The 18323-nt window shown below is 51.3% G+C and overlaps 1 protein-coding gene across 1 annotated transcript; it reads left to right on the forward strand.

Moving 5' to 3' along the window:
• Positions 1 to 852: 852 nt before the first annotated feature.
• Positions 853 to 16396, forward strand: LOC311364321 (centrosomal protein of 170 kDa protein B-like; the record flags this gene model as incomplete). The annotated part of the gene is made up of 18 exons (XM_084484304.1): positions 853 to 957; positions 3327 to 3416; positions 3638 to 3716; positions 3960 to 4018; positions 4210 to 4357; positions 6602 to 7123; positions 7760 to 8883; positions 9258 to 9434; positions 9639 to 9756; positions 9868 to 11544; positions 12019 to 12259; positions 13076 to 13235; positions 13756 to 13794; positions 14920 to 15051; positions 15247 to 15335; positions 15472 to 15565; positions 15656 to 15707; positions 16182 to 16396. The coding sequence occupies 18 exons, from the start codon at positions 853 to 855 to the stop codon at positions 16394 to 16396; spliced, it is 5121 nt and encodes a 1706-aa protein (XP_084340430.1).
• Positions 16397 to 18323: the final 1927 nt, after the last annotated feature.

Consider the following 18323-nt stretch of genomic DNA (forward strand, 5'->3'; position numbering starts at 1 on the left):
GTCTGAGAACACGCGTTGAGTCTCCATTGAGATGACATGTTATATTTAATGGTGGCCTGTATCACATCTTGCTCTGCCGAAATAGACAGCGGCGTGGCTCTCTGTTCCCAGCGATTATCCGGGAGGACTTCATCGGGTCATTATCATCCGGCTCCAGAGATTAAGCCGCCCAGATCCCCGTCCCTAAACGTCACGGTTTTCCCTTATTAAAACGGACTGTGTCTTTTCCGGACCAAACCGGTCTGTCTGTCTGTCTGTCTGTCACCGAGCCGCCAGATAGCAAGGTTCTCCTAACAGGATAATTGTCTCTGAAGCCTACTAAGCGGCACCTGATTGTCTACATTGACCCGCCTTAACGGCACCGGATCATCTAGCCTGCAGGTTTGGTCGTTCAGGGCCACTCTGCATCCTAACAGGCCCTCCATGTGGTGTGTTATCGGTGTCCGCGAGATCAATTAAGTCCTCCACATCCATTAGTAGGCTACGCCTGTGTCGCGTGGTTGCGCTATAATTAAATAATTAGTTATAATTAGTGTTTTCTGTGATTCAAAAGCGGTTGGGGGTAGACTATGGTGTGCTTATTTTGTCAGCCTATAACTGTACAGCATTCTGTATGAATACAGCCCAAATCTCTACCATTCAGCCATACCGTCCTCCATCATCCCTCCAACATTCTCTCTGTTCGCTATCATTCTGCCTCCTCTGTCATCCCTTCATATTCATATCATTTCTCAATCATCCCTCCATCGTTCTGTCTATTCACCTTCAACCCTTCATCATTCTGTTCGTTGGTTCTCACCTTGGTGCTGTTTTTCCCAGCATGCCGTGGGGCGTCCCAGCCGGCCTGTGAAGATGAGTGTGACCTCCTGGTTTCTGGTGAGCAGCTCTGGGACCCGCCACCGGCTCCCCAGGGAGCTCATCTTCGTCGGCCGCGAGGACTGTGAGCTCATGCTGCAGGTGAGAAGAACACATCTGGATACACCTGACCACGCTACACGCCTGGATACAACACACCTGACCACGCCACACACCTGGATACAACACACCTGACCACAACACACACCTGGATACAACACACCTGACCACAACACACACCTGGATACAATACACCTGACCACGCTACACACCTGGATACAATACACCTGACCACAACACACACCTGGATACAATACACCTGACCACAACACACACCTGGATACAATACACCTGACCACAACACACACCTGGATACAATACACCTGACCACAACACACACCTGGATACAATACACCTGACCACAACACACACCTGGATACAATACACCTGACCACGCCACACACCTGGATACAACACACCTGACCACAACACACACCTGGATACAATACACCTGACCACAACACACACCTGGATACAACACACCTGACCACAACACACACCTGGATACAATACACCTGACCACGCCACACACCTGGATACAACACACCTGACCACAACACACACCTGGATACAACACACCTGACCACAACACACACCTGGATACAACACACCTGACCACGCTACACGCCTGGATACAATACACCTGACCACGCTACACACCTGGATACAATACACCTGACCACAACACACACCTGGATACAACACACCTGACCACAACACACACCTGGATACAATACACTAGACCACAACACATCTGGACACAACACACAACACACATGGACATAGAACACACCTGACAACAACACACCTGACCACAACACACCTGAGCACCCACAACACACCTGGACATAACACACTTGGACACAGAACGCACACCTGGCCACAGAACGCACTTGGATACACACAACACACCTGACCACCCACAACACACCTGACCACAACACACCTGACCACAACACACCTGACCACCCACAACACACCTGACCACCCACAACACACCTGGACACACAGAACACACATGGACACACGAAACACAACAGACACACAGAACAAATGTGGCTATACAGAACACAGCTGAACAGTTTGCACATGTACAGACTGCAGATTAGCACAATTTTGGCCATAAACTTGCTACAAACTAGTTACCAGCTGAAAGGTTCTAACACCATTGTCCACAGCTTACCGGTTGGATAAACATCGGCTTAATGATGTTAATGAATAATAACTTTTGTAGGAAAGTGGGACAACCAAATATAAATTGAGCCCAGACGGATATTACACTGATGAATCACTCCACATTTTTACTGCCTTCTGTTTTACAAAAAACATGCCACAGTTGAACAGTGGCCAACATGCTGTGCTGCCAGTGTGGTTTGTTTGGCTGTGGGCTGTGTTGTGGTTTGCAGTGTGTGTGTGTGTGTGTGTATTGTGTGTGTGTGTGTGTGTGTATTATGTGTCTATTGTGTTAGGTGAGTTGAGGCTGCAGGTCAGGTGGCACACAGCCTTTGTCTGCAGCATACAGCCACTACACACTATATGTTAGCATATGTTAGCATACAGCCACTGAACACAATCTGTTAGCATGTGTTAATTACAATATACAATATCTGTTAGCATGTGTTAATTACAATATACAGTATCTGTTAGCATGTGTTAATTACAATATACAATATCTGTTAGCATGTGTTAATTACAATATACAATATCTGTTAGCATGTGTTAATTACAATATACAATATCTGTTAGCATGTGTTAATTACAATATACAGTATCTGTTAGCATGTGTTAATTACAATATACAATATCCGTTAGCATGTGTTAGCATACAGCTAGTAAGATTGATCTGTTAGCATATGTTAGCATCCAGACCCTCAACACTATGGATGCAATATGCCTGGCCTATCACAGTGACTACAACTGAAGGCCTGGACTCTCGGCACCCCTTCACCATAGACATCACTTTTATAAACTCAATAATTTAAAATGTTTTGCCTGTACTGTATGTCAATCATGGCACCCATGGCACTCCTGACCGTCCCAGTTTTTTCTTGCCCTCTGGAGGGCTAGGGTCGGGGGGGGGGGTTCATAAATATATGGCCTGTTAAGCCGAGACTGTACCTGTGATTAATCAGGGCTATACTAATACATTGAATTGATTGTATTAGCATACAGCTAACCTCCTTCTTTCAGCATGCTTTAGCAGACAGCTCACTCACAACAAACAATCACAATCATAACAATTAATACAGTACACACTGGCACATGATAAAGGGACTAACATAGCGTGTGTGTGTGTGTGTGTGTGTGTGTGTGTGTGTGTGTGTGTGTGTGTGTGTGTGTGTGTGTGTGTGTGTGTGTGTGTGTGTGTGTGTGTGTGTGTGTGTGTGTGTGTGTGTGTGTGTGTGTCGTAGTCTCGCAGTGTGGACAAGCAGCATGCGGTCATCAACTACAACCCGGCGACAGACCAGCACCTGGTCAAGGACCTGGGCAGCCTCAACGGGGTGAGAGACTACCGCATCCCATCAGCTTTAACCTTCCTTCTGTTCCCTTTGTACTGCTCTCTAACAATCCAGAATACTTGATATGTTGGGCGTGAGACTGGCAAAAGCAAATCAAGTGACTTGACGTTTGTCTCCCAGCCGAAAGGTTCTGGGTTCAATCCCCAGTGTCAGCCTGACCTTCTGTTTTTATCGGATGTTTTCTGTGTTGACTTCCTGTACAGACGTTTGTGAACGACCTGCGCATCCCAGAGCAGACGTACTTCACCCTCAAACTGTCGGACATCGTGCGCTTCGGATATGATATCCTTTGAACCCTTTAACCTTTAAACCTGCTGCCCGTCACCTCATATGCGTCAATACCATGTCTCAGAGCCTTCCCACGACATCACTTCCTGGAGTAAATGTGTGCGTTTGATATCCGCTCTCTGTCCAGTGGATTATTCCGGTATCTACTCCATATTGATGCTTTGAGTGTTGTCAGCCTCACTTGTCATTTTGGATTCCTATATTTAGCATTGAGGAGGTTGGCCTTAACATGAACACATACCCATGTCTACACCCTGGAGAAGAGCCAGCACATAGTGCCAGAGGAGGCTCTGAAGGTGTGTGTGTCTGTGTGTGTGTGTGTGTGTGTGTCTGTGTGTGTGTGTGTGTGTGTTTGTATGTGTGTGTGAGCCAGCACATAGTGCCCAAGGAGGCTCAGAAGGTGTGGGCCGGTGTGTGCGTGTATTACCTGTGTTATTGCTGTTTAACGGTCCACCGTTGGTCTAATGTGTACCCCCTGCTGTTTCAGCATGAGAAGTACACCAGCCAGCTGCAGATGGGCAAACACGCAGAGACGGAGGAGCGGCCTCGACCTGACAAACCGGAGCGCACCAAGACCCACACCCAGACCACGACCCCGAGCCAGGGCCAGACCCAGACCCCAAGCCAAACCCCAGGTAGAACCCCTTACCCTCACCTAGGCCTGGGCGATAGGGCTGAAAGACATATCACAATATAACTTGATCATATTGATCGATATCGATAACTATTGATCATTTTAATGACCTAAAAAGACTAAGAATTACCATGCTGGATTTAAACACTTCTGTTTAACACTTAATATGACCTTCCACTGTTCTTCATTGATAAATACTCATTGATAAATACACTCAAATATTGTGAATAAGTACGGAACCGTGTTTGTGTAACAAACCCAGCGGCTAGATTTGGTGGTCCAGTCCCTTATCGATATATGTGAACATGTTTTATATTGATATTGATCAAAAGTCTATCACGATACGATAATTTATTGTTTTATTGCCCAGGCCTTCCCTCAACACACATTACCCTAGAAACCGTGTGGAACTATAGACGGTAAAAAGTATGGACGTTATGGCGTCAGCGACATAGATTTGATAGATAGGCATAGATTTGATAGATAGACCCCGTAGATTTGTCTTTAGGGACGTCGCCAGTCCATGAGTGATTTTGCAACCAGCATCGAAAACTATCAGTTTTTGGCCCATCGAGGGCCGGATCGAGTGTCCCTCTCGCAGCGGTTTAGAAGGCTGCGGCCGTAGAAGGTTGCGGCTTTAGAACGTTGCAGTTTTAAGAATGTAGCATTATAAGATTAATTTAATACAGCGCGTTAAAAGTGATGTTCTGAGTAAAACAAACTGAGAATACGGTTTTTCTTCCAGAGAATACGCACATCTCTGCATCCTGTCCTTTTATGATGACGTGAGCATCACCAGATTTTCATTGTACTGCCCCTCCCCCTTTCTGCCCTCATCCTGTCTCCATGGTAACAGCTGCCCCGCCCATCCGAGCGGGGCTCACATATTTGTACCGTTTCCTAGAGAGGAGGGGGCCGTCTGCTGCAGACACAGTCCTGCGCCGCACTTACTGACATTAAAAAACACAAACACATATACATACACAATACATCTATATCTATATTATAGATATAGATCTATATTATAGATATAGACATAGATATATAGATATATAGATAGTGAGAGATGCCACATAGAGACAGACAGACAGATAGTGATAGAGATAGATAGTAAAAATATTATCTGTGTACATGTTCGTGTGTAATTATGTGTACTAAATAAGTGTGTCTTCATCCGTGTACCTGTATATGTGCATGGAACACATCTGTTTATGTTTGTGTGTTTGTGTTTGACAGAGTGCCCTGGACCCCGCCCGACCCCCCTGTATGGGCAGCCATCTTGGTGGGGGGAGGAGGACATGTGCAGCGATGGTCTTCACCCAGGTCTGTATCCTCTGCACCCCGGCAAAAACTGTAGGCCTTACCTAGCGGCCATCTTGGTTCTAAACCCTAGCCGGCAATGGGCCTTATTCACCTAGCGGCCATCTTGGTTCCACCTTGGAAACACTAACTGCTTCCTTCACCATGATAGTGTTTAGAACCAAGATGGCCTCACGCTGAACAAGGAAAATTAATACATCATACTGTTATGTTATTGGTATGTGTGAAGTAACCCTTGGTTAACTGGTGAGTGAGGGTGAATTGGTAGATATTTACTAGCTTTGGTGGTGTTATCTCAAGTGATTAAAAGGGAGCTGTCACGCTTGGCTGTTCCCTAATATTCAATTATACTGCTACATACGCTTACTGCTACATACTGCAACATCAACTCCGTTCCCATGAAAGATTTGACCTTCGATGTTATTTTACAAAGCCGACCAATGAAAAACACAAATCCGGTCAATTTTTCTGTAGTAACAGAGTTGATCCAGACTGGGTAGCCCCGCCCATTCTGCTGGCGATTTGAGTTCGCCCTGCAGAAGGGTCCGGAGAAGAGCAATACATTTCTTTCTAGTTTCGATATGTTTTTGCGGGAGCCAATCACCAAGCTGGCGTTTCCCCCTGGCGCGCTATTGGCTGGTTTAACACAATGACGACAGGGAAGCGACGGCAAGCAGCCAATTGCGTACAGAGTCAATTTAACTCCGCCCGTTGATCACGCCTCTTGTGCTTAAATGACAGCAGCCTCCCCAGACCAACGTGCAATCTATGATTGAGCTTGGTGTGGATGTTGACCAAGCAGCACTCTTTTATATGAGAAAATATCCCCTCACAGCTCCCCTTCAAATGAACGCTGAAGTTCAAACATTCAACCTTGGGTGTAAAGTGCGTGTGAACACGGTGTTGGTGTGCTGCTTGTGTCCAGAGGCCCAGAACCCCGAGCTGTGCGACTTCAGGGAGAACCAGGCCGGGTTCCCCGGGTACCACCGCGAGGCCAGCTACTTCGAGATCCCCACCAAGGACTTCCACACGCACCCCAAGTCCCCGGAGGCCGAGCTGCACGAGGTGCCCACCAAGGACACGGACACGCCCCTCGCCACGCCCCCGGCCAAGGCCCAGGCCCAGGCCCAGGCTCCGCCCTCGCCGCCCACCCCCACCCCTCCCGTGGTCCAGAGCCACGCCTCCTTCACCATCGAGTTCGATGACTTCACGCCGGGCAAGATAAAGATCAAGGACCACGTGACCAAGTTCACGTCGCGGCAGCGGAAGCAGCAGGCGCTGCACCTGAAGCCCCCGGCGGGAGCGCCGGTGGACCTGATGTCCGCCGAGAGCAAGGTGGCCGATTGGCTGGTCCACAGTGACGTCAGCATGATGAAGAAGCGCCCCACCTGCGAGGACGTCTACAGCACCAAGAGCGACCAGGCCATCAACACCAAGACCCTCCGAGGTCAGAGGTCACCATCCATACAGGAGTCGACACAGTCACGTGGTTAGGGTGTCTGACTCCCAGATACTGGGTTCTGTTCCTAATGTCCCAGCCTGCCTGTAGTCGTTGATTGATTGATTGATTTTGATTGATTTTATTTGAACATTTTTGATACAAAATATGAACAGCACTCTGTGTCATACATTAAAATACATAAATAGTCAGGGATGACACAATAAAGCCCGAAGGCTTGTTTCCATTGTGGTCCCTGTGTGGCAGGAGGAGAGGACAGGTAGCAGCAGATCATACATCAATCATTCAAGAAAACTACATACAAGTCACACACATAACAATGATCATAATTAAGACAGAGTAGGACGCCCCTAACCCTGACCTGCTTATTAATGCATCAATCAGTACAATTCCCTGAATAGTAAATAATTCAAAGGATCATCAACTAGATGGCTTCACGTAAACAAAACAAATAAATAAAACAATCCACAGAGGCTGGGCTTGATGCAGTAGTCTCAAGCCCAGTCAAGTCACCAGTATTTTCAGTAATGTCTATTTTCAATAATATCACACAGCTGTGTGGATATCAGCCATATCCAGTGTTGGAGCGTTTAGGTTTTTAAAGGGTGGTGCTTGTTGTTCCAGGTCACCACCACGAGGACGGCACCCAGAGCGACTCTGAGGACCCGGTCCTCGGAGGCAGGCGGAGCAAGTCCAACCACTCGGTCCAGACCGACCAGTCCGAAGTGTCCCAGCAGACCGTCAAATCGGGTCAGTCCGTCTGCTCCCAGCAGGCGGTCCCCACTCCCTCTGTCGTCCCCCCATCCTTTCCTGACTCACTGTCCCAGAGCCCACCGCAGAGCCACTCCCCCCCAAACCAGACCATCCAGGAGCCGCCGAACCAGGGGCCCTCAAACCACGGGTCCCCCAGCCAGGGGTCTCCCAGCCAGGCCGCCACACAAGGGCCCCCGGAGCACCTCAGCCAGCAGGCCTTCATCATAGAGTTCTTCGACGACAACCCCCGCAAGAAGCGCTCCCAGTCCTTCACCCACACCCCGGCCCAGGCGGACTCCTACTCCGCGCTCAAGGCCAAGATGGAGCGACGCAAAGGCAGCGAGCGGCCGGCCTCTGTGCACGGCCACCTCCCCCCCACCCAGCAGTCGACGGTTCCCCTGAAGACCCAGGGCCACGGGACTCCCCAGAGGTCCAGTTCTCTGAAGAGGGAGAAGACGGAGGGGGACGTGCTGGCCTCCTCCTCCGCCTCGCGCGCCCCCGCCACCAGACCCTTCGGCAGTGTGGGGAAGAAGTCCAAGCTGGTGCAGGAGTTCGCCGCCGAGTTCCTCAAGGACTCCGGCGTCGGACCGCCGTCTCCCACCAGGGACAAGCCTTCCCCCATGTCGGCCCCGCCCGTCATGGTGTCCCCCGCCTGCACGCACCTCCCCTCCCCTCAAGAAATCCCCAAGACCCCCGTCCCGGCCTCGTACCCCTCCTCGCCCGCTCAGCCCGTCCCCGTGTCCGGCGCTCTGACCCCCACCCCTACGCGGCGCACCCTGGCCGGCACTCAGGGCCAGCCGGCCTCTCCGGCCCGCCAGCCCGGCCCCGCCCAGGCCGCCATGCTCCCGCCGGGGTTAGCGCGGGGACTGGACCCCCGCACCCAGAGGGTGGGCCGGAACGAGGAGGACGACAGCCTGAGCGACGCGGGAACCTACACCATCGAGACCGAGTGCCACGACACAGAGGTGGAGGAGGCCCGCAACATGATAGACCAGGTCGGTCCGCAGGGGCTGGGTCCGGAGGTCTAAAGAGTTACCAACACACGCTTTAACCTGCCTGGCCTCTCGGGTACAGAAGCAGAATCTTCTTATGAATACAACGGAAAAGTGCTTGACTTTTATTTATATTATTACTATTATAGGCTTTACCTGTGTTACAGGGTACAGAACATGATACATGTTTAAATGTATCACGTATTAAGCTCTACAAAGTAGAACAACATGACCTAAACATACAGGATGTGTTTCTGACTTTGCATTACGTTGCAGACGCACGACACACCTCTTGACCTTCATCTCTACTTCCTGTTTCCTGTCTTCCCCCCTGTGCTGCTTCCTCCTCCTCCCGCATGACCCCTGACCCCTGACAGGTGTTTGGTGTCCTGGACTCTCCAGAGTATAGTGGTGTAAACTCCTCTGTTTATAGGCCAGTCATTAATGAGGGGAAGGATGAGCACACTAGCCTTGAGAGCGATGGTAGTGCTGTGGATCCAATGCATGGCTTTACCCCGGCCACTATCAGTGGCACCACAACCAGCCCGGTGCAGGTAAACATAAACCCAGGAAGATACCACTGTGTAACGTTTGGGAGAACACCCCTGCATGTCCCAATCCACTGCATGTGTTCCACTTAATGTACACCCTACTTTTCCTCCTGACCCCCATCTAGTTTAGCTTCTATATCTTGGTTGCTTTGAGTTCTGTTCATTTCCGTCGTCTTCCGAGGATGTTGATGAGATGTTGTGTTGCAGGTTCCCCCTGCTCACACAGCGGGGCTGGAGGGCCCAAAGTGGGTCTCTCGCTGGGCCAGTCTGGCAGACAGCTACGCCGAGGGGGCCTCTCCCCCCTCTGTCGGGGAATCTCTGGAAGGTGAGCTCATGAAATCTTGTTGAGTAGCAAAGTCTATCCGAATGGCCCTTGTTCATACATGGAATATCGTTTTAGTTTTGAATGCCTCATTGGATTCCCTGTTTTCCTCAGATTCCCGCTACCTATCCAGCCGGTCAGTGATGAGCCAGTCAGAGTCCGAGTCCAGCCAGGTTTCCCGCACCAAGAGGCTACTCCCCCAGGTTCCTCCTGGGGAGAAACCGGAGGGCAGCACCCCCAGCATCCTGATCCAGCAGGACTCTTACCCTGGACCAGAAACCCTGGACAGAGAACCCAGGGCCACATGCCCTCCCGAATCTGGCCAGTTGCTCGGCATCCAAGACGACGTGGACCCGGACAGCTTGAGCGACACCAGCCGCTCGGACGATGGCCAGGAGCGAGCTCACAGGACCAAGGCCAAGACCACGGCCAAGGCCTCATCCAGAGCTCCTGGCCTTCAGGTCAGACCTTCAGAGAGGGTGTCCCCGTCCCCGTCCACCAAGTCCACCTGTTTCTACATCGGCTCTGACAGCCCGGGAAAGGCCGACCCCCCCCAGAGCCTTAAAGAGGCCCCATCCAAGAACCCGCCCACCACCGTTCTGATTCGCCACCTGAGCGGCCACGAGCCCCGTAGGACGAGTGTCAAGCCCAACAGCTCGGCCCCCAACCTCCAACTACAGGACAAGGACTCTGTCCCCGCGAAAGACGGCGCCATCGTCAGGCAAGAGAGCTTCACCAAAGAGCGCCCGAGCGACGCTGTCCAGAAGAAGAAGCTCCCGCACATCTCCAGCCACCCGTCCATCAGGGACATGGAGCAGAGGAAGGAGGCCGCCCCGGACGTCTTCTTCAAGGAGGCCGAAGGCCCTCTGTTCCATTCCTCCGGCTCCGGTCGCAGCTCCAAGAAGGGGGGCTCCTCCAGCCACGTGGGGGACTCTCTGTCCGGCGATTCGGACGTGGACACGGCCAGCACCGTCAGCCAGGTGAGCAACAAGAACACGCCGGTCACCTCCGTCTCCAAGAAGCGCTCGGTCGTCAGCGGCCTGCAGAAGGAGAAGTCCTCCTCCAGCCCGTCCATCCAGGAGAAGGGGCGCCAGCTCTCCGCCCGCGAGCGGCTGTCGGAGAAGCGCCGGAGCCAGGTGGGGTCCGACGCGTCCGGCGGGAAGGCCGAGGCGGCCAAGCGCTTCCACATGCGCCGCAGCGCCGGGAACCGGGGCTCCCTGGACCTCTCCGAGGGCCAGCCGGGGCAGAGCTACACCGACGCCAACGTCTCCTCGGACCACGAGGCCGGCTCTCGCACCTCCGGCCGGACTAAGAAACTCATCGCCCCGCTGCAGAAGGAGGACAACGGGAAGAGCTCCAAGACGGCCGCCCAGCAGGTCCTGACCCGGTCCAACAGCCTGTCGGCGCCCCGGCCGACCCGCGCCTCCATGCTCCGCCGCGCCCGTCTGGGCGAGACCTCGGACAACGAGGGCGCCGAGACGGACCGGGGCTCCCAGAACTCGGACCACGTCGGGGCGGCGTCCAAAGGCTCGGCGGAGAAGAAGCTCTCTCGGCTGGACATACTGGCCATGCCCCGCAAGAGGACCGGCTCCTTCACCACGCCCAGCGACACTGAGGCCGGCCCGCCGCCCCCCGCCGGGCGGAACAGCTACTCCGGGCGGGAACCCGGGGGCCCCAACAGGAAGTCGTCGGTGGGGGACGCCAGGCAAGCGGCCGCCAAAGGCTCCGGCGCCGCGGCGAAGCAGACCGCGGGCAGAACCCGGTCCAACGGAACCAAGTACTCTGGAACCGGTGAGCACTGGCTGCCCCTTTCACCCATCTACCCCCAATACGTGCAATACAAGCATACGAGATCAGTCATACAAGAACATACAAGATCAGTGATCAATATTGATCACTGTGATCAATATTGACTTCTAGTCTGAGGCGATTTCAGTGTCACATTTAACAATTATTCACCGAAGTATATACTACACGTGAACACTCCAAAAACAAACAAGATAACACTTTTTGCCAGGATTTATTTGTTTTTATAAGCGGTTTATTAGTTTTTATTACTTGCAAAGCGGCACATTTTGCGATGAAAACAACATCCCGAGTTTGAGATCTCAATCATGGGATATTGCCCCATATCCCGAGATAGCGAACCAATCAAATTGCGCCACCTTAGGAGGTTCACGTGTAGCATAGCACTAATGAGGGTCAGACGTTTGAGGACGAGGTTCAGTGTTCACGTGGAGTAACCGATCCTGTCGTTGTGATCAGCCTCTCGGCGCCGGCAGAAGGGCTCCGACTACTCCTCGTCCTCGGAGGAGGAGTACGAGACCAGCCCTGGCACCTCCAAAGCCCGGCGCTCCTCCCAGCCCTCCGCCCCCTCGCAGCCCCACCGCGGGCGCCCCGCCCCCTCCCGCCCCAAGTCCGTCTCCGTGGAAACGGAGGACGACGACCCCCAGAACGACGTGGACCCTTACCAGAACTGGACAACGCACAGCGCTGAGATCGCAAAGTAAGAGCGGGCTGCGCCTGTCGTCGTGTACATATCTACCAGGGGTTCACGAACTCTGTCAGGCCGTTTCCATGGTGAGCGTCACAACAGTGGACTTAGTTAATGACAACCCTGTGTTGTTATGGACCATAGCAACTAGGGGTGTAACGGTACACAAAAGTCACGATTCGGTACGTACCGCGGTTTTAAAGTCACGTTAGGTTTTTCGGTACAGCAGTTTTTATTATTTTATTTTATTTAAAATATATATTTTTAATTGATTTATTAAATTGTATCAAACAAATGCCTTGCACAAATGAAAATACATCAAATACAATTGAGGATAAAAACACAATAAAGTCCAGGACTTATTTCTATTGTGGTCCTCAACACAAAACATCAGGACAAGACAAGACACTCACAGCGTGTGATAATCAATAAAAACGTTTTTTTCGGTACGTACCAAAATGCAATGTTCATCCGGTACGAATACGCGTATCGTTACACCCCTAATAGCAACCATCTAGTGGGCAGGATAGTCCAGGGGCTAGGGTGTTTGACCAGCTGCCAAAAGGTTCTGGGTCCTTATCCTCATCTTCAATCTGCTTATACGGGGTCGGGTCGCAGCAGCTCCAGCAAGGTTCTGGGTTCAAACCCTAATTACCCAAAAGTCCACCTGAAAGGAATCCCTGAGCAAGATGACCCCTAACCCCTCCCCTTACCTGCTCCTCAATGACACGTATCTGGATTAACTCTTAAGTTGCTTCGGATCAACTAGTGTGATCAATTACGACAAGGTAAATCAATCAGTAACTGTGTGTGTGTGCGGTTCCTCAGGCTCAGCCATGACCTGGCCAAAGACTTGGCCATCCTGGCGAGGGAGATCAACGACGTGGCCGGAGACGGGGACCCCCCCGTCGCCATCGCCGGGACCCCCATCTCCTCCCCAAGCTCCCAGCCCAACACCCCGGCCTCCCCCATCTCCTCCAGGGAAGAGGTGGGTCGCCATAACACCTCTCCCCCGACCACGCCACCACAACCCTCCAGCACCCACACCAAGGAACCCACCTTGGGTGTCCTTGTAGAGATACCAACTGAAATGAGACATTACTGGCATTACTTGTGGTTGGTGATGTCGCCACGGTTTGTCCAGTGTTTGCCGAAGAGCAAGGCAGACTAGCGGACACTCGTGGTGTCATAATCATTACTGAATATAATAGCATTCTGTTCTCTGCGCTAGACTGTTTTTCAGGACTGTTTGAGGCTGGTCTGGGTTTAAGTACCGGTGTTGTTGGTATTGTGGTAGAAAGTAATGTTTGAGGTAGTGTGGTACCAAGTTCTATTTGTGGAAACAAATACTGCTCAAAGTACCAAGTCCTGTTTTGAAGTATTGTGGTATTCAGAGCAGAGGAAACCATTGTACTGATCAAGAAGGTAACTGTGTGGTTTCTGAATAACACCATGGTCACGCGCTGAACGCCGGATCCTCATCACCCATCTCTCCGCTCTCCGAACAGAGGCCACATCCATACTCTCCAGGGGTCCGACCATCTCAGGTGTCTATCGATGACTCATTAGTCTCCCCTGTCTCCCGATTGGTTCCCCTCCCTCCACCCTCCTCCACCCTCCTAACCACTGACCCTAACACGTCTCTCCGCCCTGCTTGGACTGCCCCAGAGCACTAACGTGACGTCACAACAGTTGACACCGCACATGAACCGGGGGGTTCATGGGTTGGGGCGGTGGCTGTTGTCCACTCCCCTGCACTCTTCCTGGTTCACACCTGGTCCCAGCGACACTAAGACTCACTGCATATATTGTTTTCCATCGCAAACGCATGTTGACCTGGATGCATGCATTCACACGGCACGGCTCCCACCGGTACGCACACTGGTCCGTCGAACCAACAACCCACCTATGATCCATAGACCCACTAACCTCCTGGTCCACTAGTACCGCTCACCTACTGGTTTAGAGGACCACCCACCTACTGGTTTAGAGGACCACTGACCTACTGGTTTAGAGAACCACTAACCTTCTGGTCTACTAGTACAACTCACCTACTGGTTTAGGGAACCACTGACCTACTGGTTAATGGAACCAATGACCTACTGGTTTAGGGAACCACAGACCCACTGGTTAATGGAACCAATGACCTACTGGTTAATGGAACCAATGACCTACTGGTTTATAGAACCACTGACCTACTGGTTTACAGAACCACTGACCTACTGGTTTATAGAACCACTGACCTACTGGGTACAGTAGAACCACTAATCTACCGGTTTTCTGAACCATTTAACTTTAGAACTAATGACCTACTGGTTTATAATACCAGTGACCTACTGGTAACAGTATAACTACTGAAATACTGGTTACAGTAGAACCACCAAACTACTGGTTTACAGAACCAATGACCTACTGGTTTATAGAACCACTAAACTACTGGTTTACAGAACCACTGACCTACTGGTTTATAGAACCAATGACCTACTGGTTGCAGTAGAACCACTAACCTACTGGTTGCAGTAGAACCACTAACCGACTGGTTGCAGTAGAACCACTAACCTACTGGTTGCAGTAGAACCACTAACCGACTGGTTGCAGTAGAACCACTGACCTACTGGTCGTGGTCGGGGGGGTTTCCACCACCACCCATTCTGACTTTGTTCTCTTTCCAGCTGGTCCAACATCTCCCTGAGGCTAGTTTAAACTACCAGAAGGTTCCTCCAGGTTGCACCACTGTCCTGGACGCAAACATGAATGAGGCGGAGCCAGGTTCTAAGCAGCGCCGGCCCTGGAACCGCCAAGAGGTCACTGGCTCCTCCCCTTTACTTACTCCTCACTGTGGCCGTTAAAGACCTCATTATCTGTAGACCGTTGAGTGTCATTCCGTCTTAGCCATGGGAAACACTGCAGTCAGTTTTAGTGGTGCTGGGAAGAGGTTTCTTCAGAGCGGTGGCTGCATGAGGCTGACGGCTCTGTTCTGTCCTGTCGGACGGCTCTAGGTGATCCTGGACAACCTGATGTTGAACCCCGTGTCTCAGCTCTCACAGGCCATCCGGGAGAACACTGAGCAGCTTGCGGAGAAGATGAAGTAAGGATGAACGTTAAACCCCTGCAACGACGTTACAGTCACTCGTTCACTTGAGGACCAGACGTTGAAGAGTTGATGGGGAGTCTTCCAACTGGGGAAACCATCTGACCTGATCCCGTTCTTCACTTCTTCCTAGGGTTCTCTTCCACAACAAGGCGGAGATCTGGGAGGAGATTGAGGCTAAGATCAACGCGGAGAATGAAATCCCAATCCTGAAAACATCCAATAAGGTTTGAGCTGTCCCATGTTATCCTGCATTACCATCCAGGAACCGGATTAAGTAGAAAGAGCCTTTTACTGACGCGTGCTTCCCTCCACAGGAGATCACCTCTATTCTGCAGGAGCTCAGGAGAGTTCAGAGACAACTGGAGGGTAAATGTCCTGCTAGAGATGATTGCTTTTCTACTCTTTACTGTAGTACTTAACATATCCTCTCTGTTACTGTAATGCCTTGATTTAAAGGTCCCATGACACGCCACCAGGTGTTGGTGTGATTAGCCGTTACAAGCCGTTTCGAAAATCTGTCTGTTATGACATCACAGGTGGGCGTGTCCACCTAGATGTGTGACGGATAGGTCAGTCCACCAGCCTACCCAGTGGACTGTAGCAAACGTTGCTCATCTATCCGTCACACATCTAGGTGGACACGCCCACCTGTGATGTCATAACAGACTTAGTAACGGCCAATCACACCACAGCTGGCGGCATGTCGTGGGACCTTTAACATACTGCCTTTACTTTAGTATCTTAGTTTAACACTGATTCCCTGTGTCTGTAGTGCATTATCTTAATCCCCTGTCTTTACTGTAGTACGTTGGGTTGAATGTCCTCTCTGTGTTGCCGTAGTCATCAACACCATCGTGGAGCCCTCCAGCCTCCAGGTAGGGGCCCTGGGGCTCACGTCCACCAGCCAGACCCGGCCCTCTGCGCGGGACAAGAAGCCCACCAGCCGGCCCCTGGCGGACCGGACCCGCGGAGGGCCCTCCTCGTCCAACGCCAACGAAAGCACCAAGCGGTCGTCCCGCGGGGCCGGCGGCGGCGGGGGGCACCACATGTCCTGAGTGGGTCACCGTAGCGCCTCTGAACGGGGCATATGTTTGTCCGTAGCTGGTAGCTATGTCCCGCCCACTGGCTGATGACTGACAGCCTTTTAGTACCAATGGTGTTGAGGACATCTCATCTAGACCGTCAACAACAACAACATGTGTGTGAGCGTCGTGTGTGTGGTGCCAACAGGACACCGCGTCTCTCAACGTCCATCTGTACTTTGTATCCTTTACAGAAACTATTTAAGCAACAACAACCAGTAGTAATTGCTTCCACATTGCGCCTGCCAACGCGAATATAAACAAAGTTCTAGAAAATATTGTTATGATTATTAGTCGCTTGCACTACAGTACAGTCAGTGGACCCTGTATCAAAATGTATGGAGTATATTTATTTGTGCTTTGATAATCTGTCATTGGTCTGTATTTAAGGGAGAGGTGTAGAATGTGTGTTTCCTGTTCGACCGGGACAGGTCAAATGTTAGGGGGTACTGAATGTGTGTGAGCTGACCGGCTCCCTTACGTGGACGCAGTGTGGTGTTGCAGAGGCCCGTCTGTCAGTATAAACAATGAAAAAAAACAAAAGAATGTAGCTTTAAACAAATTGAATCAATACTCACCCGGACATCACGATGCTGAACAACGCGGCTTTCAGATTCTGTATGAAAAAATGTACACAAAAAAGTCCATCTCGCTATCTCATGTTTCTAACATGTGTGTGTGTGTAGCGTGCCTGACAAGGGACCTTTACTTTGAATGTCTCTGTTTGTGTTTGTGTGGAGGATCAGGACTCGACCTCTTCTGTCCACACGCCCGTACGGTTCATCTCTTATCTCGTACAGACGGAGCCAGAGCTCCACCTATTACCCGTTTAGCTCCGACCTTCTCGTCGCCTCTGTGGTCGCTGAACTATTCTCGTCATTGCCAAGGTCAACGGAAGCTTCTTGCCATCGCCATGGCAACGGAAGCTTCTCGTCACCGCAATGGCGACTGACCGATTCTTGTCATCGCTGTGGTAACCGAACCAACCATTCTTGCCGTCGCGATGGTCATTTGTGAAGCACAACACATCGTCTTGGCCCGAGGGCTGATGGGGCTTTCTAGGCCGGCTAAAAAGCATGTTACAGTGTCACCACATCTCGGTGTCCAATTGATAAACTCTTCTATTACGTCGAAGAGCGTTGGGGCTCAGCTTTCGTTTTAACGCGCTTCTCGTAGAGTACACAAAGTGTGGGGGATACAGTGGACATCACCTCCTCCATATCAAATTCCAGCAGGGGATTTGAACCGGTGACCAAAAGGTCAAAAGCCTTTTCACTGGTTCACTCCTCATCTGTGTGGCCCCTGGGAACGTCAGCCCCTGGGAGAACGCATGTCGGGGTCTCCTTTGGAGGTCCGGTGTGTGTCTGTGTGTGTGTGTGTGTGTGTGTGTGTGTGTGTGTGTCGAATGACCCCTGACCTCTCTTGTATGTACCTTGTGTATATTGTGTGTGTATTGGTGTCTGGGTGCTGCGAGTGTGTGTGTGTGTTAGCTGTAGCTCATGGCTCATCCACTGTACAGAACAGTCGGTAGCGCTCAGCGGCCGTGGCGTGCACAACGAGCTGGGGCTACCTCACCAAACGTGCACTTCTTTCTTTCAGTTGACCTGAGTTTGCTGAATGGGTGGCTTAGTTTTTGTTTTGCAGTCTGGTGAAGTTTAGCTGTCTTCAACCAATGGGAATGTATTGATTTGATCACCTGCTCGGAACGGGGCACCTGATTGGCAGCTGCTGTAATGATGTAACTCTCGCTGCTACTAGGTGATTGGTCGATTGGTGTTCTCCTTGATTATGCTTCATATGCATGCTGCAGACCAGCTGTAGGGAAACAAGACAAGCTCTTACCGCAGACCAAACCGTCGTTATTTACTAGCTATGTAACCATTACCCTAAATCTTTTTTA

Source organism: Micromesistius poutassou, assembly GCF_964030765.1.
Source record: "Micromesistius poutassou genome assembly, chromosome: 19".
Lineage (NCBI taxonomy): Eukaryota > Metazoa > Chordata > Actinopteri > Gadiformes > Gadidae > Micromesistius > Micromesistius poutassou.